This window comes from Perognathus longimembris, chromosome 2, assembly GCF_023159225.1.
Source record: "Perognathus longimembris pacificus isolate PPM17 chromosome 2, ASM2315922v1, whole genome shotgun sequence".
In the NCBI taxonomy this organism is placed as follows: domain Eukaryota; kingdom Metazoa; phylum Chordata; class Mammalia; order Rodentia; family Heteromyidae; genus Perognathus; species Perognathus longimembris.
The window spans coordinates 146,322,759-146,350,643 of NC_063162.1; the positions used below are offsets into that span (position 1 = coordinate 146,322,759).

Below are 27,885 nucleotides of genomic sequence, written 5' to 3' on the forward strand. Positions count from 1 at the left end.
TCATTCTTTGGCCCCCCACAAGGGGACATGACTATTCTTGTCTGCCTCCCTGGTCTCTCCGGGTACTGGCTGGTCCAGGGAAGAGGGAGGCTGCTCCCCGTGGGCTTTGCTGACTGAGGGACCTGTTTCTGGTCTGGCTTCTTCGGGCAATCCACTGGGGCCTGCAGAAGGATATGTACTCATGGGCTGAGCACAGGGAGTGAGGAATAGATCAGGAAGGAAGCCATTTCCTCCAGGAGGGTGTGCCAGGGCAGGTGGGCATGATGAGCCAGGGAAGGGCAGTTCTGGCAAACAGGGGTCATTCCAGGGAGCTGTACCTGGGGGGTGAGAGAGCACAGGAATTACTGGACAGGACTATGGACAGCAAACTGTAATGTCTTCTATGGCAGAGTCCCTCCCACTTTCCAAAGAAGCATAGTGGAGAAACCCATTGCAAATGTGGGCCCTCTGCTAGGCTTTCCTTCAGGCTCTTTGGTCCCAAGTAATATGTACTTCAAATGAATCCCCACTGCAGTCAGCCTTCCAGACACTGAGGCTTCCTGTCACACCCCATCTTCCTCTGCCACACCCCATCTTCCTCCATCACGAAAGTGACCGTTCCTCATTGCAACTCACCTGTGTTTCCGATGGGTGGTGGTAGCAAGATCTGCCCTGAGGGGGGACCTGGGAAATAGCCCTGGGGTGCCCCCCCACTGGGGCCACAAGGAAAGGAAAAGAGAGAGTCTTCCAGTGGTGGGAAGGTCAAGGAATTGGGGGTGAGGAAGGGCAAAGGAAAGGGGGGAAGGTATGAGAACGGAGACGGAGGGCTTTGGAAGAGCTGGCTCTGCGGAGGCTGAGAGAATGGGAACGGCCCCATCTGACTGCTGGCATGGTAGTCCAGAGGCTCCAAGTCTTCCAGGTATGAGAAGGAAGGTGGTGGGGTGACACTGTGACGGACGGAGAGGGTTTAACGAAATGGCGAGGTGGCCTCCCCATTCCTACCACATAGGAGGGAGGGACTAGTGCCCTTAGTCTGCTCCCCATTCCTGTGGCAACCCCAACTTGCAATACCACCGCTGCCCCTTCTTCTCCCTCCCTTTGCTTCTAAGGCTTCCGCTTGTCTCTGCTCTATTTCTATAATGTTCTACACCATTCTCGCTCTACATTCTCTCATCCCCTTCACTCCCCATGGCATGGGCCATTCACTGTCCGCATCAGCCCTCCCACCTCCTGGGGTCTCTCGTTTCTCCTTCTCTACCTGTCCCCAGGTGATTCGGGGTCTCCTCCCTCCTCAGGTCCCATACCTTGTGCCCCATGAACCACAAGGCCCGTCTGTGTGGCTGTGGCCCCTGCCAGGCGCATCCGTCCGCAGGGGCAGGAGCTGGGAAGTGGGGACCAGCCCCGAGGGAAAAGGAAGGTTGGTCCTCCGGACGGGCGGGGGGCTGATGAGTGGGGGTGTCACCACCGCCCTCGGTGTCCCCTCACTGTGCCGGGTGGTGGCAAGAGTCTGGTCAGAAGTCAGCAACATGGGGGGCTCTAGGGACAGAAGGCAACGTGAGTCTCGATGGGTGAGAAGATGGGGAGGCAGATGCCTGGGGGTTCTCAGTGGGCTGATACCCGGGGTCCCTCTCAGAAAACTCCAGAAAGCTTCGGCCCACTTCTGCCTCTACCAAGCAAGGCTGCTCTATTCTCACTTCCTGTCTTTCCTCTCCCCAGGGGACCTGTGCTCACCTGGAAAGGTCTCCAGGGGGGGCCCTGCAGAAAGGGGTTCCAGCTTTGCCATCACAGGCCCAGGAGGAGGTGGCAGTTCCGCCGTGGAGCTGGAGGCAGAGAGAAGGAGGACTGCAGTTCTGGTGGCTTCTGGACTCAAACCAGAGCCCTCGTGCAGGGAAATGGGCTGCCGGAGTCCCCCAAAGCCCACTGGCCATTTTCCCGCCCCATAGAACCCTGAAAACACTCAGCACCAACCCCGAGACTCAGGTCCCACCATCTAGTCCTCCTCTTCCAGACCTCAGATTCCCAGAGGGGGTTCAACCGCCCCTCTCTGGAGGTGACATGGAGGAAGAGAAATTCTCACCTGCAGTGACTGCTGGCAGGGGTAGGGGCTGCCAGATTCTCCTCCTTTTCTTTCCCGTTCTGTTTCTCCACTTTCCTCCACTTTGCCCGGCGATTCTGGAACCATACCTGTAGCAGACAGACACAGGAACGGGAGCGATGGGAGAGAGCAGCTGTCGCTCATCGTCCTGAGCTGCATGACTACAGGAGGCCACTCCGTCCCTCTGTTAGCGTGGCCTGAGGAAAAGACAGACACAGTGCCTTGCTCTTCTACGGCCTACAGCTGTGGCCCTGTCATTGGGCAGAAAAACACGACTCCATCTCCAAGACCGAATTTCCAGGAGGTATATCCTCTGGCCCGCCGCACTTCCAATGGCCTGTTCGCCCATCACCCCCACTAACACGCTAGCCAGCCCCCTATACCATGATGCGCTGGGAAGTGACTCCCACAGTCTGGGCGATCTCCTGGCGCTTATCTCCATCCGGGTAGTGGTCCTCTTGGAACACTCGCTCCAGCTCCTCCAGCTGGTCTGCAAGAAGAAATTGGCAGCAGGTGGTGATGTGCTAGCAAAGGAGAGAGGCCCCAATGTCTCCTGCAGGGAAATCCCCTGTCCCCAGCCCCAAAGCCTCACGGCTGAGTTTCCCAACCGGCCAGACCTTCCTTCCCTCCATCTTTCTCTGACAGAGGCCTGCATGGTGTGCGCTTCTCCCTGGGTAACACAACCCTGTCTTCCCTTCACAGGACATGACATACACACTAGCCATCGGGAAGCATGCCTCTCCAATATTCCCACTGAGTCCCCTTTCCACGGGGAACCCCAAATCTCTTGGGTTTCACCTCCCCTTTGGGGACTTACCTGAGCGATACAGGGTTCGAGTCTTTTTTCGAACTTGGCAGGTCACTTCTGGCGGCCTTTTCTTCTTCTCTGAGTTTGGGTTGTTCTGGGCCAATGTACTGAGGAGGTTGGCCAGGTGGTAGGGGCCTGGGCCCGAGCCAGAAGGTACTGGTTTGTGGGTGACACCAACTGAGTCAGTGCCCCCCAAAGATGCACCTGAGGCCAGGGCCGTGGCACCGGGCTTCTTCTGTTTGCCCGGCACTGGAGAAATGGGCCTCTTGGCTGTTTTCCCCTTCCTTTCTTGGAAGGAGCCCCCATCCCCTTGAGGCTGAGGCCTGGAAGTCACTGGGGTTTGCTCTTTGTGGACAGGGTGGGAGCTAAGCGGTGAACGCGCCGTCCAGGCCCCGGGTCCTGCCGCGTCTCCGGTGGCCATCGACAGCAGCTTCCGTCCTGGGCTGGCATCGAGCAGTGACAGCTCTTCACATGGGGCCTCCTCACGACGCAGGCCTGAGCCCCGGGGTGCCTTCTCCGCCCCCGGCTCAGTGGCCAGGGCCTTGCCTTCAGCTTCTTGGCCTGTGGAGAGCAGCAACAACCATCCTCAGCCCCCGAGCAAGAACCTGACACACACAAGTACCACTTCCTGCTCTGCTGGGCTTCTCTTGTTGGGTGCTAAGCTTTGTCATTGCTCACCTACCAAATGGGGATCATAATGTCAGGGTGTCCTTGGGAATCACTCGCATCACACTGTGGAGGAGTCAAAGAGCCAATTCAGGTTTGAAGATGGAAACAAATACAAGCATTCGTGATGGGCACCTAGCTCAGGGTATGAGAACAATGGCTCGTTCGGGGTTCCGATCCTGGGTTCTAGTCCAGACATGTGGGGCGTGAGTTTAAAGGCACCTAGTTGGGGAATTCTAAAAGATGACTGCTGGGAGTCGGATGAGAAAAACAGATGATTGGGAATGTTGCTTCTGTGCAGATCGGAACCCGTTTCTATGGGGAATGCAGGCATTGCTGCTGCAAAGGGTATGGTGAGTCCAAGGGTCTCTGGAAACCTAGACAGGGCTCTCCAAGGGATGATAGGCTGGGTGCTGCTGGCTCGTGCCTGTAATGCACTACTTTCGAGGCTGAGATAGGAGGGAGGCAGAGAAGCCCACGTGAGCCTCTAATCTCAAGTTATCCACCAAAAAAGCCAGAAATGGAACTGTCATTCAAATGGGAAAAGACTAAAATAAAAGCTCAGGGACAGCACTTAGACCCTGAGCTCTAGCTCTTGGACCAGCACAAAAATGAATAAATAACTAACTTCTCGACTTTGGGCACAATCTTGCCTTTGACTATCACACTGTTGGGTCACTGCATATGTCATCTTGGTCCCAAGTTCCACCACCATTAAGTATAAGACATGGTCCTTACGGCTAAGAAAACTACAAGACCAGTGCCCATGGGATCTTGGTTCAAAGCCAGCCCAATCAAGAAAGGCTGTGAGACTCTTACCTCCAATAAACAACCAGAAAGCCAGAAGTGGAGCTGTGGCTCAAGTGGTAGAGTGTTAGGCTTGACCTCAAAAGCTTAGGGAGAGTGGCCTAGGCCAAGTTCAAGCCCCAGGACTGATGTGTGTGCACGTGCACACATGCACATACACACACAAGGCTGGATCATAGGAAGTACCACCCCAACCCTCCCAGGATCTCATCCTAGAATTCTCTTTGCCCCCCCTCCTCCCCCCACCCGCAACTATCCAAAACTCTTGCATGCCCCATCTTCCTTAGGTCCGGCCTCTTTTCACTGATAACCAAAGAAGGGCCCATGGCGAGTTAACCCCCTTAGACCCATCCTCAAAGCTTGCCTTCCTTTCTTTCTAACCATGCCCCAGCCATTGAGGGTACGGTGGCTCCTTTGAAATACAGGAACTGTTTCCTGTCCTCATGAAAAGGTTTCTATCCAATGAACTGGGGATTTTAGGGGTGAGTTAGTAGAGCACAGGGCCACATGCTCTGCTCTCAGTCTCTGTATCATCAAACACCCCACTTCCCAATCCCCTGCCCCCCCAGAATGCTCCGCCAGGAAGGTGCTTCATCATTTCCAATGAGGAAAATGGGGATGGGTGTGTGTGTGTGTGTGTGTGTGTGTGTGTGTGTGTATCATCAAACACCCCACTTCCCAATCCCCTGCCCCCCCAGAATGCTCCACCAGGAAGGTGCTTCATCATTTCCGATGAGGAAAATGGGGATGGGGGGTGGTTGTGTGTGTGTGTGTGTGTGTGTGTGTGTGTGTGTAGCTTTGTAGCATTTTTGGAGTAGCTTTTAGTATAGAAACCAGGTACCCAGTAGGCACCCCACAAACACGCGCCTTACCACCTGAATTTGCCCCCAGCAAGGAAAGAGGGGAGCAAGGAACAGAACCACACTAGACCATCTCTAGGGGCTCCGGGAGCCTCCGAGGCCTGGGGTGGCCTCGCTCCTGTCCCCCGCCCCAGCCGCCCACCCGGGCCCCACGCTGTGGTCTAATGGCAGCAGCAGGGTGGGCGGAGGACCCCCGGGAACACAGCCAGCCCCCCCCCCCCCAGCCCGAGCCCAGCGCACGCTCACCCTGCGCTTTCCTGCAGGAATCCCTCGTGGGCTCCATAGGGCCCGGGACTCCACGGCGGCCGCACGCCCAGGAGGCCGCCACAGGCGCGGCCTAATGAAGTCTGCGGGGCGGACAGGTGTGCGGAGTCGGTGCCGCGTGCGCACGCGCACAGGTAGCCGCAGCAGGAGCCTGCGGGGCGGGGAGGAGGGGGACCCACCCACCCCCCCAGGGCGCACGGGGGGGGCCCTCCTGGGCACAACTCCACCAAGCACCTGCAGCCCCTCCCCTGCCAGGCTGGCCGCGGGGTCTCCCCCAGGGCGAGGTCCACCTCTGGGGTGCATGCACCCCACCACCCAACCTGGTTGAGCCCCTCTGGGTGACGCATGGGTGGAGACTTCTGGAATCTTTTTACCAAGGGAAGCACAAATACTGGGTTATGCTGTCTCCTGCCTGCTCACCCTGGCTGGGGCCTGATCTCGGCATTAATGAGCCCCTTCCCACCCACCACCCCCAAATCCCTGTACTGAACTGTGGGGTTCATAACCCCTGGGAGAGGCATACTTCTAGGACAGGGGGTTACAATGGCAGAGGCAGGGAGCAAGGCCTGAGCTAGTGGAGATGTCTTCTCGTCTGATAGCTTGCTTTCCTTCCCTGAGGAGGGGAAGTTTTCGTTCTGGGGGAGAGCGAACAAGGGGGTGGGCTTCCAGGATTCCTACCTAGCTCACCATATGCTTCTCAGCCCCTTCATAGAGAGAAAACACGTACAGAATTGCCAGACGATTGCCTCTCTCGCCTTGCCCAGGGTGGGGCGAGAGGCCTGGCCAGGTCTCCAAACAGGTGCTGGGATCTGGGGGAAGGGAGGGAGGGAGGGAGGGAGAGAGCGAGAGCGGGAGCCTGACCAGAAACCAGGTGTTTCCATTCTAGAACTTGGATACTCTGGACACCGGGTGCTTGCATGCGGCATAATCAGCTACTGGTACATCTACCTGGGCCTTAAATAGTCTACAGAAACTCCACCCACACACGTGGGCCCATTAGAGGCGAATATCTCCATAGCAGTCCGATTATTGGGCGTCCCATTTCTAGTCCTCTTCCTAGACCATCTCTGGTTAGCATAGCTTGACGCCCCCATTTCTCTGCAGCCTTGGATGCTGGCCCAGCAGGGAGAGATGGGGAGTTCAGTGGGGACCACCTGGTAAGGACCATACTGTGAGTGGAACACAGTACATCTCCAGGTCTAACATTTATAGGACAGCTGTTACTGTATGCCAGGAACCACGGTGAAATGACTGCCTGCCACAGACGTTCCCTGGCAATTTGGTATGTCACATCAAAGCTATGCATTGGGGGTGTTAGAAGTGTGTGTGTGTGTGGGGGGGGTCATTCTGGAACCTCTTCGTGGGCCGCGATGGGGCTTCTTGTAGAGGGTGATTCCTGAGCTAGGAGCTGGGAAGCTTTCCATGTCACAGTCCTCCTTAGAAACACCCCCGGGACCTCCTCACTGCCTGGATAAAGGTGGAATAAGAAGTTTCCAGAGACTTCTGTCTCCATTCATCTGCTGTTTCCCCCAGGAGTCTCCTTAAAGCCCACCCCCCCCCCCCGCCCTGCTGAATCAAGATTTTTTTTTTTAGGGAATTTGTTTAAAATGATCCTTTCAGTCCCCATCTCTCCCCCCACTCCTGCCCCCCCCCAAAGTCTTAGGAAGTCCATGGAAAACCACAGAAATCGCCATTAAAAACAAAACAAAACCCCAAACCTCAGCTCAGGTGATTTGTATGCATATCAGAGTTTGAGACTCAGACTTTTCAAAAACAAAGTCAATTGAGAACCATCCCGAGGATGGGGGGGGGTGCTGAAGATAGGGAAAGGAAGTGACTTTTGAACCTTTGCTGAGCTGCCTGCTGTAGTGTCCAGTTGACACCACTGCCCCCACTTCCCAGGAGCCATTTTCTCCCAACATGCTGTCTTCGGGAGGACAGGAGCGTGACACAGCACAAACGTAAGTGTCTGAGCTCCTAGGGCAGGGCCATGGCTTTCGGTGTATGTGGAGCTAACTGTAAAACTAGGGCAAGCGAGGGAAATAAGCTTTCCTGGTCCTTGCTCCTTCTCCTGTTCACGTGATAGGCGGTGGACGCAGAAGATGGTGGCTGGCAGAGATCCATTTTCAAAGCAGATGCACCAGGTAATGTGCCCTTATGCGATCGCCACACCTCAGTGCCAGCAGCAACAGGTCATTTGGAAGGACCTGGGCAGGAACTTACTGTGGAAGACAGGCTGAGATATACACACGCCCTGGCCTGGGAGATTAGAATCACAGCAAACTAGGGAAGCCGGGATGCCATGATATGGCCCAGAAGAGAAGCAAAGGGAGGGAAGGGGAAAGGCTGGTGCGTGTTCAGGGTCCCTAACCTCCTAGGACTGAAGGAGGCAAATAGCCAGGTGACTGGACATTCACTGTGAGCCCAGGACAGCAAAGCTGATGGTGGAGACACCGTAAGAACCACCAGTTTCTTCTGTGTGTGTGTTAGGGTGAAGGGGTCCTCTTTGGAAACCCCCAGGGAAGGATGCTTTGGGGTTGCTCTGAAGGGAATTGAGGACAGCTGGCTGAATGGAAATTGCAGGGGCAGGACAAAGGCAGGTCCTGGTGTGGATCCGCCTAATAACATTTTTCTCTGTGTATTGGGACTGGGGCTTGAACTCAGAGCCTTGCACTCCAGGCTTGCACTTGAGCCACACCTCCATTTCAGCTTTTTGGTGGCTAATTGGAGGTAAGAGTCTTATGAACTTTCCTGCATGGACTGGCTTTGAAATACAATACTTAGGTCTCATCCTCCTGAGTAGCTAAAATTACAGGCGTGAGCTGCTAGCTCTCAAGCAGCTAATACCTTCTGATGGCCTTGCTCCAAGCAGTCAGGCTTTGATGGCGTTAAGAAGAATGGTGACTGTGTTTGACCTGTTGCTATTGCTGCTGTTGCTTAACATGAACCTCCAACAGTTGTGCTGTGTGACTTAAGAAAGAATACTTACAGATCTGTTCTTTTGTTAACACCGTGTGGCCTGTTTTAGAGGCACTTTATCCTTTCTCGTCTCTTCTGGCTCTCTCCAGCACTCCAGGATGTACTGAAATTTATTTTCTGTTGGTTCTGCCTTCATTTTATATCTGTTTCCTTTACACTGAGTTTCTTTCTCCTGTGTGATCAATGGATTTGGGTTCCAGGAAGACTAGGACTGATAATATCTTTGTGACAAGGGAAAGGAAAGCAGGCCAGACATCATCCTAAGAAGATGGTCACATGTAGGATGTCACTGCATGCTGAAGCACTTGGCAACCGTCTCAGGGCGCTGGTGACATCAGCAATAATAACTTCTCCAGAATCCCCTCCCCCACCCCCACAATTAACCAGAACTGAGATAATGATCAACCAGGCCACACACTGTGTGGGACCGTATAATCATGCATACTCCTCACCCCTGCCCCAGTTCTTCTTCTGTTTAAACCTAAAGCTCAGTGGGGTGCTGGTGGCTCACACCTGTAATCCAAGACACTCAGGAGGCTGAGATTTGAGGATCACAGTTCAAAGCCAGCCCCAGCAGAAAAGTCCTACCATGTAATATAGCTCCTTTTCTGCCTTTCACTACCTCTTGTCTCTCTCATTTGGAGTATTGGGGAGAGTGGCCAGATCTGATTTGTGGGAACCCCTGGAATTGGACCTCAGCCCTGCAACTTCTAGTTAGTTACCTGTTACAGGACAGGAAGTGAATACCTACGCAGTAGCCATCCATCTACGTTGTGCCAGAAACAGAATTTTCACTTGCTTTACACACATCAATGTGTTCTCATCCCAGTTCTATGGAGTTCTGTCATTAGCTTCATTTTGCTGAACACACTGTGTAAGCTGGGTTACTTTCTCAGGGTCACAAAGTGGCCGCCCAAAAATTGAACCCAGTCAGTCTGGTTCTGCGCCTGTTGCTCACCATTAGCTTGCACTGTTTGCTAACTGTGTCAATCACTGGGCTTGGCTTTGTGCTTAATAATTGCTCACTGATTGACTATAAGTTGATCACCATTACCAGGATTTAGGGAGAGAGCAGAGGAGGGGAGCGTGGCTATAAAGGTGTGGCAACATGGAACTCTCCCTCCTGTAACCATTACAGAATTCCCACACATGTGCAGGGAAGATCGCACAGGAAGAGTTACAGGCAGGAATATACACAACATTGCTGACATACAACCAATCAACGTCTCTGATTTCCCTGGACTGCTATTTTTACTGGAGCTAGGCATGATGGTACCAAGGAGAAATCAGAAAAAATAATGGCTACATTATGTTTTATACCCACAGGTGGATCTATAATTATCTCTAAATAAACATTTTAAAAATTAACCGAATGTGATGTGTTGGCCCTAGTTGAGTTCTTCCAGACTTGTTTTTTTTTGTTTTTTGTTTTTTGGCCAGTCCTGGGGCTTGGTCTCAGGGCCTGATCACTGTCCCTGGCTTCTTCTTGCTCAAGGCTAGCACTCTGCCACTTGAGCCACAGCGCCATTTCTGGCCATTTTCTGTATATGTGGTGCTGGGGAATCGAACCCAGGGCCTCATGTATACAAGGCAAGCACTCTTGCCACTAGGCCATATCCCCAGCCCCAGTTCTTCCAGACTTGGTTAAGCTTAAATCATGAAATGTAATAGTGTACTTTGTATATGGCAACATTACTAATATTTTGCTGATAATAATTTTAAGTATGGATTTATACACATTTCCTTCAGAAGAGTATAGACAAGTAGAGAAGTTTGTAACTAGTTTGTTTCAAAAGTAAAGAATAAGTATATTATAGTAGAGGTATACATTTGTTTTATATATATTTATATATCTACACACATATACACACACACAGAGTCCAGCACTGGTGGCTCACACCTGTAATCCTCGCTACTCAGGAGGCTTAGATCTGAGGATCAAGGTTCAAAGCCAGCCCAGGCAGAAAAGTTCATGAGACTCTTATCTCCAGTTAAACACTAGGAAACCAGAAGTGGTAGAGCACTAGCCTTGAGCGGACCAGCTCAAAGATAGCTAGCTTCCAGGCCCTAAGTTCAAGCCCTATGACTGACCAAAAAAAAAAAAAAAAAAAACCAACCCAAAACAGTAAAATGCAGATTAATTATAAATAGAAGAAATGATATTTTTCTTCAAATAACAACATTGGTTGTTAACAGTTTAGTGCATTTCTTTGTTGTATTTTTGCCAACTTCTTCATGATTATAATTACATTCCGTGTGTAATTTTGAGCCCTCCAAAGGGTATTCTAAAAACTGCATTGTTCGATTGTCTCTGTCTCTAGAACTTACATCACAGCTCTATGATATAACTATGCTCCAAATGCTGCGGGAGCCCCTTGTAATTTAACAGATACATTTTTAAGTATTAAAAGGAAAATTTGCTATGAGGCTTCTCTAGGTGTTTTTTTTTTTTTTTCCCCCTCTTCTAGGCTTTTCCTCTACCATCTTCCCATGGATCACTGACCCATGTTATTTTGTTTCTGAGTCTGAAGCCCATGAGGAGTTGCTCATTTCACAGAAGTTCTGTGCTAGGCTGGCATAGGGCATAACAGTAAGGGGAGAGCCAGACTGGTCCACACTTGGCAGCTAGAAGCTCAACAAGCCATCGGGCCAGCAGGGCAGGGTCAGGTGACTCCTCTGTCCTTTGTGAGTGACAAACTTGGAAAGCTTCTTCCAGCATGGTCACGGATTCCAGTTGGAAACGGCCTCGCCTTGTCTCTCAATGTCTACTTTGGTCCACGTCAGTAAGGGCGAGAGCCCCGATGTGGCTTAGAAGCGGGGAGCAACTTTCCTATGCAGAAGGAGGAGGAGGAAGGGATGGCGAAATAGGATGCTTGTGTTTAGTAAGGCAGAGCAATTAAACAATAGCAGGCTAGATTGATTACCTGGGACATAATTCAGCCTGTTAAACCTGTCATTCCCTTGCACTGAAGGTAGTGATAGAACTGGATAGACGGCCAGACCCGGTCTTCATTGTGCAAAAGCCCTGTCTGTCTCCGGAGCTGGGCTAGTGAGGGGGAAGGCTAGCATGGGGCTGGGGCTTTGAGGTGACCTCCAGTGAGGTCAGATGCTCCCTCCGGGCAGAGCAGGCTGACGGGAGGGAGAACCGAACTGGGGAGTACCCAGAGCAGAGTGTGGAGATGGGGGGACCAGTCAGCACAAACTGCATGCTTTCGGTGAGGACATCTCCTTTCTGATCTGAACTCTGGAACACAGCCTCAAGGCTCAGTGCTCTAGCTTCTTTGCTAAGTCCAGCTCTCTTGAATTTTTTCCAATTTAATGGTGGTTCTCAGACTGAACTCCTGATTCCCACCCCCACCTACCCGGTTCGAATCCCCCTTTGACTCCTGTCTGTCGCTCACAGCTTAGGAACACGGGCAGAATATTCCTCTCCCCTCTCCCCACTCCAGCAGGACCATTAGTTCTCTCCACATTCTTGCAAGAAGGAATGTTTTGTTTTGTTCTGTTTTAGATAGAGTTTGAACTTAGAGTCTCACTACTTGAGTCAAGCCTCCAGTTCGGACTTTTTGCTGGTTAACTGTAGAGAGGAATCTCTTAGATTTATCCACCTGGGCTAGCTGCAGACCCCCTGGCCTCCGCCCCCTAGACCTCAGTCTACCAGGTGGCTAGGATTCTAGTAGTAAGCCACCAGTGCTGTCATGGTAATAATGCTTCAGTTATCATATAAGTTCCCGCATTTTTGTCTAGGCAAATTCCTATATAGCTGGGATGTCAGGCATGCCAACACACACACACACACACACACACACACACACACACACACACACACATCACCCAATCACATATACCACACACCCCACACACATTCACCACATACCCACTGTAAGGTCCATAATTATTTAAAGGCTGGAATGTGGGCTGGGGATATAGCCTAGTGGCAAGAGTGCCTGCCTCGGATACACGAGGCCCTAGGTTTGATTCCCCAGCACCACATATACAGAAAACGGCCAGAAGCGGCGCTGTGGCTCAAGTGGCAGAGTGCTAGCCTTGAGCGGGAAGAAGCCAGGGACAGTGCTCAGGCCCTGAGTCCAAGGCCCAGGACTGGCCAAAAAAAAAAAAAAAAAAAAAAAAGGCTGGAATGTAAGGTCCGCCTCTGAGGGCTCCTGGCAGATGCTCCCACCAGCTTACATCTCCACCCAGTTACCTGGGCAACCAGCACACCTGGAGGCAGTTACCTCCTCTTTCCCTGAGGTCACATCTGAATCCACCTGGCCACACCCCCTGCCCCTGCCCTAGATAAGGCAGGGCAGGCTGGGGGTCGCCCCTTCTCTCTGGCCATGCTTCATCTCAGCCACAGACCAGCAGTTCGGTAATAGACTTTCTCTCCTGCCTGAATACCGAGTGGTGTTCTCCTTTATCGGCTACCTACTTTAAAACCTAACACACACCACACACAGACACCACACTACACCACACATACCACACACCATACATATACATACCCCCCAGACATCATACATGCCACACACATAGTACACACACCACACAATAGTGCACACACACCATGTACATGTCACACACCACACATACCCCACGCTCCACACACATCACACACCACATATACCACATACACGTAATACACACCGCATACACACCACACACATATCACACACCGCACACTACACCACACACCCCCCCACACGCATATCATAACACACTCACATGGCTCCAGGGTCTTAAAAGGTAAATGAAGCCACACAGGCCACACTTTGGAGGACTTTCTGCGGTACCCTTAACCACCCACCTCATTTCCGTGGCTGTCTTGTCCACGCCCGCACTCTCAAGGTGATTCTTGCCCCCAAAGCCTCCTCCTCAGGTCTTTGTTTCAGTGCGACCCTCAGCATGCACTCCTTTGGCGGTGCTGATTTAACACCTGCCTCCTAAATTTTCATCACCGCAAAAATGTAGCTATGTTTGTTATTCCTTTTATACTTTGTCTCCTCTGTGGTATTTTACATTTCGTGGACACAAGAAGTGAACTGGTTTGTTTCACTGATACAGGCTTACCTAGATGGCATAACAGCTGAATTATAATTGTTGCCTACTTGTCAAATTAATAAACAAAGAACCCAGGAGGGAAAGAAGGACAAGAATCATGCAACACATTGCTGTTTCTGGTGATTCACAGTCTGATACTTAAAAAGGCGTTGGGGGGCTGGGGATATGGCCTAGTGGAGAGAGAGCTTGCCTCGTATACATGAAGCCCTGGGTTCGATTCCCCAGCACCACATATACAGAAAACGGCCAGAAGTGGCGCTGTGGCTCAAGTGGTAGAGTGCTAGCCTTGAGCAAAAGGAAGCCAGGGACAGTGCTCAGGCCCTGAGTCCAAGGCCCAGGACTGGCCACAAAAAAAAAAAAAAGGTGTTGGATGAGCTTTCAAGTTGCATTGCTTCTGGAAAATATTCGTCAGGAATTTTGAGAAGAATCCAGCAACTAGAGGTAACATGTGAAATACTTGTGTTTCCTGTAGAGAATAAAGTGACATTGATTTAGAATCACTCTTTGGTTAAACAGTCGTAGGGGGTGTGATTTTTAGAGCTAGGACCGCAACCCTTTAGGTCTGCCACTATCTTCAATGATGTTCTCAGCCCATGTTTATAGTACTATTTGTAGCTTATTTGGCTTCTTTTACTTATCTGATAACCACTGCCTTTTAATTAGGTTATTTGGAGCATTTGCAAATAATTATTGATATGGTCAGGTTCAAATTTATCATCTTGCTATTTGTGACATCCCTTGTTGGGTCCTGTTCTTTTGCCTTATGTTTTACTAACTATACCTGTATAAATGCAGTGTTCCTCTCACTTGTTGACCTATTGAGTATACTGCTGTTTTGTCACCTGAGTTTTGAAGGTGACTCCTTTGGGATTAACTAGATGTTGGACTTGCCGCTTTCTGCTTTCACGTGGCAGTACACTTCCTCAAGTTTTGCCCCCCCCCCCGCACCTCCCACCTTTGTGGTAGGGTGCATTTTCTTTCTGCAGATATTAGCCCCATATCTTATAAAATGTTAATTTTGTTTTGGAGGTAACATACATTTGTAATAGGAAATGGTTTCATTGTGATCGGCAAGCACACGGTGTCCTTTGAACAAGCTGACCCTCTCCACCCTCTCCCCATCTCCACTCCGCCACATTTCAAACAGGTTGTGGGGTTTGTTTTACTTCTATCCTCTTCACCCTTCCATGTTCCTTCCTTTCCTGCTCCTCCTCTGATCTCCTTTCTAGAGAAGTCCTCTTTCACATTCCTGTTCCAATCTCATTGCTATCAACATCATCATCATCATCATTTTAGGTCTATTCACCAAAAATGAGAGTGAGAATCTTTGATATTAGTGGGTTTTATTTTGGCTTATTTCAGTCATCATGATGATCTCTACTTTTGACCATTTTTCTATAAGTGATATCGTTTCATTTTTCCTTATGGCTGATGGATAGTCCATGGTATATATGTGTGTATGTATGTGTATATACTTGTGTGCATATGTATATATTTATGTATGTATTTGCACTATGCAGATTATCTTTCTTATGTATTGAGTTACATACCTACAGATCAGCATGGCAGGTCCTCAAAAAGCTAAACATTTGTTAGGCAGTATATATTTTATATCTTCTTATTATCAATAGTAAATTATTACGTGGGACAGATACAGATTTTTCATACAAGGTAATTTTGCATGCTAAAGGAATTCCTTTAACACTTTGTTTTTGTAGTAAATGTCTGGTATTAGATTCTTTCAGCTTTTTATGTCTTAGAAGTCTTGGCCTTTGAGAGTTGGAGCTGGTATAGAATTCTATATGATGACAGGGTTGTTTTTTTTTTTAATGTATTAAGGATGTTGATGAACTCTCTCTGTCTTCATTGTTCCTAGGAAAAAATGTGCATTATTCTTACCTTGGTTTCTCTGCACACATGACTTGTCTGTAGCAGGCCTTGGGATGTTTTCTTATCACTGACAGTCTAAGCTGTTAGAAAATGGTATGTCTTTATGCAGTGCTGTGCTTAGACTTGATTTAGCATCTTGGATATATAAGCTTAGTGTTCTCATCAAATTAAGAGATACTTTTATCTATTATTTCCTTAAATGTTTTTCTCAAGAACTTAGATTTTGCATATATTAGCCTTTAGAAATCATCTTACAGTATATTGATACTTGATATGCTTTCTAAAGTATTTCTGTCTGGTGGCTCATGCCTATAATCCTAGATACTCTGGAGGCTGAGATGTAAGGTTTATGGTTTGCATCTAGCCTGGGCAGAAAGATCTCTGAGAGTCTTATCTCCAAGTCACCAGCAAAAAGCTATAACTGATAGTGTGGCACACATGGTAGAGTAGTAGCCTTGAGTGATAAAAGCTAAGTAAGAGCATGAGGCCCTGAGTTCAAGCCCTCCCAGTACATACACACACACACACACACACACACACACACACACACACTTAAATATATTACATTTAATTATATATTGTATTATATATTACATTAGTTATATACTTTAAGTATATTTATATGCTTCAAATATGAATACTACCACCTTTCTCTACACACAGGTGGAGAACATTCAGTTGTACACCCTGAAAGACTATGAAATCATTTGGTACATGGTTGTACTGACACAATGCTTCTCATTGGCTGCCCATGGCTCCTCTTCCAGTGTTGATAAACATAGGTATGTGCATGTATGTGTTTATGTATGTATGTAAGTATGTATGTATGTATGTATGTATTTTATTGCCAGTCCTAGGGCTACAACTGTGGCCTGGGATGGGTACTGTTCTTGAGCTTCTTTTGCTCTAAGCTGGTGCTCTACCACTTGAGCCACAGTACTACGTCTGGCTTTTTCTGAGTAGTTTATTGGACATAAGCATATCATAGACTTTCCTTCTCAGGCTGGCTTTGAATTGAGATCCTCAGATCTCAGCCTTCTGAATAGCTAGGATTACAGGTGTGAGCTAGTGCCCAGCCAGTATTGACAATTTTGTGTGGCCCCAAATGATGTGATCTCGTAGCCCTTGGAATTAAAAAAAAGGTTCACTGAGTCTGTATGGATAGTTTTCTGTTAAGAGTGTGATAACGTTTTCTTTGCCATGTATTTTAAACATTAGAGTGGTTTTATGTCTTTTCTCACCTTGAAATTTCCTTTGTAGATTTTAGTTTAAAAGGGAAGAGGCAGGCTTCAATTTCCTTGATTCTTTGACCTCTGAGTGAGAAGATGGTTGTAGTAAATCAACAGAGCTCAGAGGTGAGAAAGTACTGTTTCTTCAGGGAGGATTCTATATCATAAATTCGTCTGAAGATTTACAAGATTGTTAAACACTAAGAAAAAAGCATGCCTATCTCTCTGGCTGCCCTTGAGTAAGGAACAGCACTATCCTATGCAATGTTCCTGCTCCCTTGCCTCTAGACAGAACTTCCTGAGCAAATCAAGAGATTCTCCATGCACCTATGAGCTCCACGCAAAAGCTGAGTAAATATAGGAATGTACTTGACTTGCTTCCCATTTATCAGGTACAGGTATGTCGGAATTCAGGTTTATGCACTCAGCTCAGCAATGTGAACAATATGGTCCTGTATCTCCTTTTCGTCAGTCTAATTTTGATTCTCTAGGTTCTATATCCCTGGGATCATAAGAAATCCAACATGTCATTCTAAAGGCTTCTCCAAGGTTCTAGTCCTTCTGTAGAACAGACTACCTGCTTTTCTGTCATCCCTCCTTTGAGATGATTACTGGGAATTTCACTGAGTTTTCTGTGCAGGTAAATGGAACCAATTTAGCCCTTTGCAGTCGATTCAGTGGTCCTAGCTCTTGTAGTAGCACCCAGTCCTGTTCTCAGAGGTCTTGCTCTGTCACAATTCCAGTTTTCTCAGCAGTATGAAGATACTTTCATAGAGTTTTCAGGTGTTGCCCCCTCTGAACTGAGTAGAAAACAGCAGTAACTTTTTATCAGCTCAGGGTGAAAGTAGAGCACGCGCATTGGATTTTAGTAAGGTTTGGCTGCCCCCTGGTGGAGAAACTTCTGCCGTGTGTGTATCTCAGTGATGAGCAAATAAATGGTCACTAATACTCTATATTTGGGTGCTGGAGAATTTTCTGAAGTCTCTCTCTCTCTCTCTCGTCTTGATATTTGCAAATAGTGTTGCAATATAATAAAAATCATTTGAGTACCAAATTCAATGTCTTCTAGAGTTGTTTCCAGCTCTGAGATAATTATGTAAGTCTATACTCAGCTCTGGAGAACAATTTGTAGGCAAGAATTATAAGGACTTTGTTTGCTAGCTGGAACTAAAATAGAATCATCATACCAATTCTAGGCCAGGCATGGGATCTTAGAAATCATCTATTCTTAGATGCTCTGGAATAAACTTGATGAGGAAGAGATCATTACCTTTCTTTATCATGAGAGAATTCTGCGAGTAAGGAACTTGTGACGACACAGAGTGGAATACAAAGCACCTTGTGTTATTTTCTGAAGCTGGCTGCTGTGGAATATGCCCGTAACACCAGTACTTGGGAAGCTGAGGCAGGAGGATTGAGAGTTTGAAGTCAGGTTGGGCTACATAATGAGATCCTATCTCAATTTATTTTTATTGATTTGACTTGTTTTCTTTTTTGCTAGTATCAGGAAGGAACCACATGAAACAAGGAAAATGATCCATCTGCTTTGGGTTGTAGGAACATCTAGGGTACAAGAAGTTCATGTGGATATTGTTGAATGGCTTAGTATGACACAATGGAATCTGATTCATGCCCCTTCCACAACCAGCCCCTTTTTTCCTGGGCCAGGTCTCCATGGCACACCTGCTTCATGAAGAGTCTTACCTCATGTTGCTTTCATCAACCCCACTGTTTTCCCCAAGGGGAAGGCGGGGTTCTATGGGTTTAGTCATTTCAGGCTTAGGTCCCAACGACTACTCCCTCTACTGGGGAGGATCAACCAAGGGCGCCATGTGCCCCCCCCTTCCTCTTGGGACAGGACAGGGGAGGCCTTTGAGGTGAGGTCTCTGGAAATGGCTTCCTGGTTGGTTGCTTGGGAAGCACGATGAAGTGCAGGGGGTAGAGACTGGGCTATGCACGGGCAGAGGGATTCGCTGTGCAAAGACTTTGAGGGGCAAAGCAGCAGCTAGAGAATTGGAAGTTACCTGTGGTGCTGGAGTATGGTGAGCGGATGGAAGGGGAAAGAAGGGGATAAATGACACAGGACTGTGTTGAATGGCCTTGGACCTGAGCCTGAGTTCAATAGTGAGCCATATAGGCAAACCGACGGGACACACGAGTTTGCATTTCTAGCTCCATCTACTGATTGGAAATAGGTCAAACTCAGCGAGAAGCAAGGCAATGGTTGGGGAAATGGTGGTTTCGCAGGGGACCTGAAGTCAGGTGACTGGAAGTCCTATTCTAGCTCTGTCACTAACTTTGGGCAAGTTATTAAGCCTTCTGATGATCTATTCTCATGAGGGGAAGTTAAAATACCTGGCTCCTCATCGCTTTATTTTGAAGGTCAAGTAATACAGAAACATGGCTTGCTAGATAATGGTTGCTTCACAAACAACTAGTTGGGCATGAAAAGAATCAGGAATGGATCGGTTGGCCATGATTTGGCACAGCTGTGTGTCAGGTAAGCATGGAAACTAGCCTTTCCTAAAGCTGTTGACAGACGCAAGCCCAGGTTCTCCTCCTGTCCAATGACAAAGGTGATCTAGCTGGGCTTACTTCCTGTGATGTCTTAGGCTTGCAAACTGCCCCCACGGGGTTAAAGATGGAAGCAGGGCGAATTCTCATAATGGAAATGTTCGCGTTCCCATTGGTTGGCAGGCTGCTTGAAACAGCAGGTGGCGACGTGCCAGCTGCTGCCTCTACACAGCATGCGATCTAAGTGTGAAAACACGGGCTGGTAAACATTGCAATTAACAATCCTAGAGCAGGGCTCTGTTCAGACAGTAAAAAACAGGTGATGGATTTGAAATGCAATTTGAACTTAATCATTTGGGCGAGGTGATTTCGTAATTGACTAATTTAGCAGCCCATTTTTAAAGGGTGCTAATTTAAAACTGCCTGAGGTTATCAATTTGCTGCCAGAATGGCAGAAAAATGGGCACGGGAGGGTTTCCGTCCGGCTAATGACTGAATAAAGCCGAACGCTTGGCTGTCGTGTCGGGGGAGTGTTTTAGATTGGGATTTCTTTCATTTGAAACTTTTGCTCTTTGATTTAGGGGAAGAATAACCGAGAGGCAAGAATGGCATAGAATCTTGTCTTATTTTGTTCATCATTCTTTACATACAGTGTCATTGGGGAAAATTCCCTTTCACATACCATATGGATGAGCCTTAGAGTCCTGATTTGTAGCAAAAGCCCTAAGGAGGAGTGTGATTGGGCGTGTTTGAGGAAAAACAAGGAGGCCCTGGAAATCTGAAGAGTGGGCAAGAGAGAACATAAAATAATGCTATAGATTGGGGTATCTTATTTACATCCCTTCCTCCCTCTCTCCCCTTTTCCTTCCTTCTTTGTTCCCTCCCCTCCCTCGCTCCTTCCATTCCTCCTTCCTTTCCTCTTCCCCTCCCTCCCTTCCCTTTTGGTTTTGCAGGTACTGACCCAGGGCTTTGCAGTCTTGCTTAGTTTGTTTGCTAGATGAGATCACCAGAGGAGAGAGAAGATACATCAAACTTTTGTCCACGAGTTATCCTGCAGTAAAAGACTGGAGGAAAACAAGGAAGTACCAATAAAAACCACAGAGCTAGCCCAGCCAAAGAGCGGGGAGTGACATTTGGACAATTCTGGCATTAAACATCAAGCTGCTAGGTTAGGCTCATGAGGATGGGGGCTTGGCCACTGGCTTCAACAATATGGATTGTTGTTGGCATCCTGACAGATCGTGGTTGTGCTGGAACAGTAAGGCCACAACACCACTGGAGTGAATATAAGAGAGAAAGGGGAGGATTCAAATTTAATCTAGAATGAACTCAGACAATGTATTTAAGGAGCCTCATTTCTTCAGAGCTCAGTACACAATGCAATTCTACCGATGCATCAGAAAAAAAATGATACTGTGCCATTCATAAGGAAATGAAAAGCCTTGGAAAAAAATTATACTAAGCAAAGTAAGCCAGATCCATGGAAACATAGCTTGCATCGTTTCCTTCATTTGTGGAAGTTAGAATGTGCCTGTAAATCTACAAGTGAACACATTGGATGGTTAAAAAAATACACTGGTGCATAATAAATCACACAGGTCTCTGGGCATTTTGAACAAAGGGAGACTAAAGGAGGACGCTCAAAGGAGAGGAACACAAAGGCTCAAGGCCTATGTGCCTCTAGTCATATAAAATAATAGTTATCAAAATGAACTCTAGGAAATGGAAACAAGAGGGTCTTTTTTTCCTCTGTTGCTGTGTTTGTTTTCTTTGTTGTCTTGTTTGTTCATTTATCTGTCTGTGGGAGGATAAAGGGGGACACAGAAACAGAGGGACAAAGCGTGAACAAACGCAGCAGTGATGCACACCAAACACGATGTTGAAAATGAACTGTACAACTTGTGGGTGGGGAAGGGAGGGAAAAATTGGGAGAGAGGGAGGGAAGGGGTGACATTGTTCAAAATGTACTCTTTGTGTGACTTACGTAAATGTATGTCACCTTTATAATAATAAAAATGCATGAAAGAAAACACAGGAAAATCAGTAACTAATAGGGAGGTAGAGTCAATAGAAGAAGGCTTTTAAGATGGTAATCTTTTACACCAATGAGAATGACCCAGCAGATGTAGGAAAGAGGAACAGCTTCCAGGGAAGACCTGGAAAGGCCCTGGATGGTTTCTGGGGGTGGGAGGGGGGTGGGGTGCAGCTTTGAGAGGCGTGAGGCCACCAGGGGGTGGGCAGGCAGCAGTATAGGAAGAACAGACAAGTGCTGATGGACGGGAAAGGCAAGGCATCCATTGAGTTCATCTTTTATGGCTACAATTTCCTCAGCAAATTAGGAAGCTGGGTTACTAAAGGACTGTGAAGAGTACAGGGAGAATTAGAGGTCTGAATGAAGAGGAGTAACTGGTAGTAACACGCCGCCCCCCCCCCCCCAACACACACCCTCCATTTCTTATTCACTTGACTATCGCGTGAGTTTGTGAAGACACTCTTGTAGCCAAGAGTCTGGTTTATAGCAGACAGTCAATCTTGTGTTTAAGGACAATATGCTAATTTGGTATGTCCCATGTAACTGGATTATCTGCTCTATTAAGATTTAACTCATTACAAAGTGGCATGAGGCTATTGTCCTGCCAATGGTTGTGGAACTCATAACTAGGAAAAATGTCACTCACATTCTTCTATCTATAGTGTGTATGTGTGTGTGTGTGTGTGTGTGTGTGTGTTTTGAGGCTTGAACTCGGGGCCTGGGCACGTCCTCTGAGTGTTTTGATCAAGGCTAGCAGCCTCCCACTTGAGCCACAGTTCCACTTGGGGCTTTTTTGCTAGCTCGTTGGAGATAAGGGTCTCATGGACTTTCCTGATGGGGCTGGCTTCTCACCTCCATCCTCAGATTTCCGTCTCTCTTATAGCTATTATAGACACGAGCCACTGGCATCCGGCATGCCTGCACACGTCAGTGAGCAAGCACTTCACCAGTTATGTAAAGGTCAACCTGAAAACCTAGGGAACAGATGAAAAACAAGTAAGTTTTTAAAATTCGGCCATAAGGATACAATTGTAAATTAATATGATTTAAGATTTGATTACTATTGTTTTGGATGATTTTTTTTTTTTTTTGCTAGGCAGTACCTTTATCATCCAACTTCACATTGCTATGAGTTAAATCTCAGCTGTCCTGGAGAATGACTCAACTGAAGTTCTCAGGCCAGATCCTTACAGTGTAGCAATGGGGCTGAGCACGTCTGTCCTCGGGGATCTTGCCAGGTTTGGAGGGAATGGGTCATCTCTGTGATGTTAGATGGCAACTTTGTAGGGAGATTCTTTCCAACAAGGTGAAATATGTCTCCCTGGAAGCCCACAGTAGGCTGTTAGTCTATGGCATTTTGGATAGGCTAGAATACGACTAATTGGAAATTTAAGTCACTCGGGGCCTCTGTAACCCCTCATCCTTCATAGTCAATTCACTTATCCTGTCCCCTTGAATCCTAACATTATTTTGTTGATCTTAGTGCTGCTGTACAGTTTCTCCAAGAAAAAGGCCAAGCCTTTGAGCTATTCATGGAGAGCTATTCACCTCTGAAACAGGAACAAAGACCAGTACCATGACTGTGATTCACATTATTTCTGTACATGTACATGGACACATAATTACTAGAAATAGCTAATTTAGAGAAGGAATTCTAAAAATGATTTGCAGGTGCCTTTTTAAAGATTTAAGACAGAATTTTCTTTTCATGTGAAACTTAACTTTCCTCCTAAAGTATCTTTAGCTTACCTCCAGTTAGCCATAAAATAGAATCTATTGGCTTCCTTGTGATTTAATCTCTGACTTTTTAGTCAGGCATTTTACTTGTTGAGAGCTACTGGCATACAAATATTCAAGCTGACCTTGTTGCTCAAGTCTTTACCATAGAACTGAATAAAAACATGGACTAAAAGGTCAATTTTTAAATATGCATAATAAATTCACCATCTAAAAGGGATCCCAATGATTTTCTATACCATTTCTCTTCACCTCATTATTTATGGAGGCCTCCTTGAATTTTAAAGAGTGAAAATTAAAGAGCAGAGCGTGGGGACCATTGAAGCGAAGGAAGTTTTTCGCAGGAATAGGGAACTAAAGGTGAAGTGAATGGTCTTTCAAAGTTTATATAGGGCAGAAAGTTAAGAGGCACTTGAGTGTTTTCCAGCGTATCAAAAGGGAAAACTTTTAAAATTATTTTTAGAATGTCCTTATTGTATGTGCTTCATGTATTTGCTCATAAAGACAGGGGGAAGGCTCAGTATTTGAGAGATGAGTGCATTTAAAAATTCACAATGAATGATATTAAAATCCGGTAAGTAAAATGTAGTAGGATAAGGCAGGGGCATTTCTATAAGGGACCAGTGAATAGAAATGTCTTCCTAATAGATAAAAAATATTGTTTGTGTGCATTCTACAAGTATTTTCAAGGTGAGTTAAAATTTGATACAAATATTTGGGGGCATTTTTTAAAGTAACAAACTAGTTCTTTTACAGCCTTAGTGCTTCGTCAAAAGTTAGGTTACTATTATTTATTCATTCACTAAAGAATGCTGACACAAAATTATAAATAACAAGGTTGAGTGTGGATGATTTGGTTAGAGACCAGATGCCTTTTTATGATTTTGTGCTAGTTTCATATGAATATTCAGAGTCTGGAGAATACATAGATTCAAATACAAATAAAGGGAATAGGACTGAGCAGTATGGTCTTAATGAGTTTGAAGATAATGCACATTTTTTCCCGTAGTTCACTTAGGTCCTGCCTTGAGCATCTTAGCTTCAAGATTTCCAACTTAGAAAAATGTTTCTGCTTACTGCTCACCGTTTTTTTCTTCAAACTTTGTTAAGCCAGGCAATCAACTGTACTTTTCACATCTACTTTGTCCCTGATTCTTGTAGCCCAAATCCCTGTCTTTATTTGCTTGTGACTCTCACTTTCCTTTAGCTACCTGCTTCAAACAACTTAAAACTCCTTTACCTTTTGCATCTCCTTTGGGATAGCTCAATGTGGGTCTTGGACTGTGTCCCTGTGAAACATTATGTCACTATTCAGATAGGAAGGAGAATAAAGTTGTAACTAGTTCTGTCCAATTTAGGGTTAGGACAGAGGGATCTGTTCAAAGGCACCCTCAGTGTGTCTAGAGATTGGAGAAGTAGAGATCAAAGGAGCAAAACACAATGGTTCCCAGGGAGTAGGCAAGCCCCGCGGTGTTTTACCTCTGCATGGCGGAATGCAAGGAGGTTGGCTGGAGGTTAGTGCCAATGGCATTGCACACGTTGTCCTTGTCACTGCACACCTGATGCAGATAAGGCCCTGTGCTGGGAGTCAGGGGCAGGCAGGGCAGGTGACAAGGGCAAGGTGCATGGTCCCACAGTTTATATTCCAGGAGAGACTTACAGTGTTAAACAAGGAAGCATACAAGTAGCTGTGCCAGTCAATGCCTATAGAAACTTTAGTCACAGATCACCCCCCCCCCCCTTTTTAAGATCTGGCTATTATTCACTAACTCTTTAGATTTTTGAAGGTATTTAATACACATATGTTATATATGTACATACATATATGTAATTTTTAATTCATTTCTCTATTTATAGCCTTTTCAATCTTTGGAATAGTTACTCTGCATTATCTACCTTGTTTCTTGGTTGCCAGGGAGAAGCTATAGGTCTATTTTGAAGACTTTGTGTTTTACTTTACAACTGTCAATGTTCTCAGGGTTCAGTTTGTTTTCAGGTTATTCATCAGGATAGAATACGTTTTTATTTCACTGTACACAAAGCCCTTGCTTTTAGTTCACAGTGAAGAAGCCCTTTGATCCACTTATATATTTACTTACTATTAACAGTGATATGGCTCTAAGCTCTCTCCTGAGTTGGAGAGCGGTTTTGTGTAGACTGGTAAACTCATACAATAGCTCTGAGCTAGTGGAAAAGAACGGATCCTGTCTGCCTGGGTGACTATTTTGAGATGAGTTTTGAGGCTTAGCCTGGGGCTTACCAGAAAATGAAATGGTGATTGACCAAGAAAGCTTGCCATGGGCAGGGAAGGGTGAACACCTGTGGTTATATGCTAGGGTTTTCCATCTCACGAGGGGAAGACTTCATGGTTTCAATTTTATTATTCACAGGGGATCATACACTTAACAAAATTACATGGTTATTGTACTAAACTCAGGACATTAGCGTCTGCTAAATGCAGAACCCTTACACCACACACACACACACACACACACACACACACACACACACACACACGATACATGGAGAAAGTACCTTTATGTATTTTGTTCCTCCCCAAGATAGGCACTTCCATCTAAAATATATTTCTAGGTGTTTTTTTTTCAATTTAGGATTATATTATGAGAATATACTGTGGGTTTGTTTCATTGTGTGTATATGTATACATGTGTCACAGATTAACTTTATTTTTTGTTCCTGATTGGTAAAAATAGTTTACAAGTCACCACTCAGACCCTATCTGTTTGCCACCACAGAGCCCTTTGGTGGACATGCACCTTTGGAGTATATTCCATCTTCACAACAAAGCCATGTGCTGCCTGACTTCCACAGTTTGAGCAAAGCTTTGCAAGGCATGAATGTGAGCAGAGCAAGGGTGGCCACACACACACACACACACACAGAGTTTATATTTTAAAGTATATTAAAACGGATATCCGTTTATTACTAGTAAGTTCCTTTTTTAGTATAAATGTGACAGGCATTTTTCTTTTGGTAATGAAAATTTAAAATGATGGACATATTCCATTTATTTTTTACTTCCTTATGTGCTGATCCCAGGGCTTGAATTTAGAGCTTGTCCCCTGGCCTTGAGTTACTCCAGCTGCAATGTACTCTATTACTTGAGCCATATCTCCACTTCCATTTTTTTTTGGTGGCTAATTGGAGATAAGATTCTCAGACTTACCTGTGTGGCTGGCTTCGAACTGCAATGCTCAGATCTCAGCCTCCTGAGTAGCTAGGATGGCAGGCTTGAGAGCCACCACCCATCGGACCTAGGTCTTTTAAATGGGATGCAGTCACTTCTAATGATGAATATGTAAGTGATTTTCTGCAACTGGGGATGAAAATATGCCAGCCTCACCTGCTAGTGAACCAGAACAGACAACCAATGCTGAGAAGGCACAGCTGCTTTGGCCATTCTTCCCCTGCTCCCCTCCCCTTTGGGGCAGGCTAGTGTGTGGGGCAGCAGTTGGAGGTCTTAGGAGTTTGTCTGCTGTAGGTTCAGATTTCAATAAGTCGCTCAGTGAAGGAGCCAGCGGTCTTCAACGGGAATGGAAGATACAGCCAAGTGCTCTGAGCTCCGCATTTGTGCCAAGATGCAGGAGTTACAGTGGAGCTACAGCACTGCAGACACAACCCACTTCCTATCTCTTCTTAATCCTGAGTTCTTTCGACAGATTTCTTACCTTCTGCACTGTGCTGTCTCTGTCTCTCTAGTGGCTTTTTTTTCCTAGCATGTTCTGATAAGTTATGTAACTTCATTTCTGAAAATTTCTTCATTATGTTATCTACCTTCATTTCTAAAAATTCTACAAAACAAACAGGTGTCACACACAATCCTCATTTTTATAGATGAAGCAACGGGGGTCCAATGAGATGAGTATGAAACCTGGTCTGTGTGACCTGACCCTCCGCTTTCAGTGGGGAAGGACACATTAGTAGCACTGATTGCTCTCTGAAATCAGATGAGAGATTTTAATTCATAATCAGGATTATGAATTATATACCTATTAATCATTCTTTGAGCCACTATTTTAAATTTGGGAACAGTGATTATGAGGGATTAGTCATCATGAAATACAGGTGATAAAATGGATTATTTTCTTGAAAGCTGACCACAGACATGCATATTGATAAGGAAATATTTTTATTTGACATCCAGATTTTTGCTACCACATATACTGGCATAAAATAATTAAGTCATTTCTGATGATTCTTCAGGATTGTATGCAAGTTCACCTGGTCCCTCTTCATTCTCTATTAACAACCTGAGCCTCACACTGCTGTAGCACCAGGATAAAAGCTATTATTTATTGGTCACTTTCCTTGCAGAGACTCGAGCATTGTAGTGCATAAAACATGGTAGGGAGGTCCCCCTCAAATCATAGCTTATTTGGCAAGATGTGACTTAGTGATTATGGGAGGAAAGCATAGAAAGAAGATAGAAGGAGTGTCTTAGAAAAAGAAACATGAATACATTTTATATACTAGTATACCAGTTTGTTCCAGCTCGAGGTGTCAGTAATGGAGTGTATTATCTCCCTTGCAACTGCTAGGTGTCAGCATTTAGAACATGCTGGTGGGAGATTGCTGCAGATGCAGTCGGTACAACCTCTTCTATTTTACAGCCAAGGAGAGGGGTTCAGGGAATCTAGATGGGTAGTGGCCAGGGGTAGAAAACAGGCTGCAGGCCTTGGCATATCTATATTCCATGTTTGTTTATCTACAGATAGACTCCTTTGCTAATCATGTAAACAAATTTGGGATTGATGAACCAGTACATATATATATATATATTCAGTCTGAGGTAGGTAAAAAACAAAGTATTTTTCTCTTCCCAACTATTTCATTCTACGTTTTAATGGTTGTCCACCCACTAAAGCATAGCATACTTACATATGAGTCTGGGGATTTGCCCGTGAGTAGGGCATCATGAATGATCCTTTATCGTTCACCATGGCCTA

The 27,885-nt window shown here is 46.4% G+C and overlaps 1 protein-coding gene across 1 annotated transcript; it reads right to left on the reverse strand.

The window, feature by feature from the left end:
• Nobox (NOBOX oogenesis homeobox) lies at positions 1-27,879 on the reverse strand. Its single transcript, XM_048337739.1, has 12 exons — positions 27,818-27,879; positions 24,398-24,499; positions 23,064-23,070; positions 19,231-19,389; positions 17,906-18,035; positions 2,892-3,443; positions 2,458-2,564; positions 2,057-2,163; positions 1,711-1,799; positions 1,284-1,515; positions 616-926; positions 1-317 (listed from the first exon to the last, which is right to left on the reverse strand). Exons 1-12 carry the CDS (start codon positions 27,877-27,879, stop codon positions 1-3), a joined length of 2,175 nt encoding a protein of 724 aa, XP_048193696.1.
• Positions 27,880-27,885: the final 6 nt, after the last annotated feature.

Bases quoted from the DNA above. Each gene is read 5' to 3' on its own strand.
- Nobox (XM_048337739.1), bottom strand. From the start codon at position 27,879: ATGGTGAACGATAAAGGATCATTCATGATGCCCTACTCACGGGCAAAT. The intron at 18,036-19,230 runs GTAAGCCCAGCT...CTCCTGCCTCAG, and splicing joins AGCCTAAGACATCACAGGAA to CTTCCCAAGTACTGGTGTTA. The intron at 3,444-17,905 runs GTAATGATCTCT...TGCTCTCCACAG, and splicing joins TTCTCTCATGATAAAGAAAG to GCCAAGAAGCTGAAGGCAAG.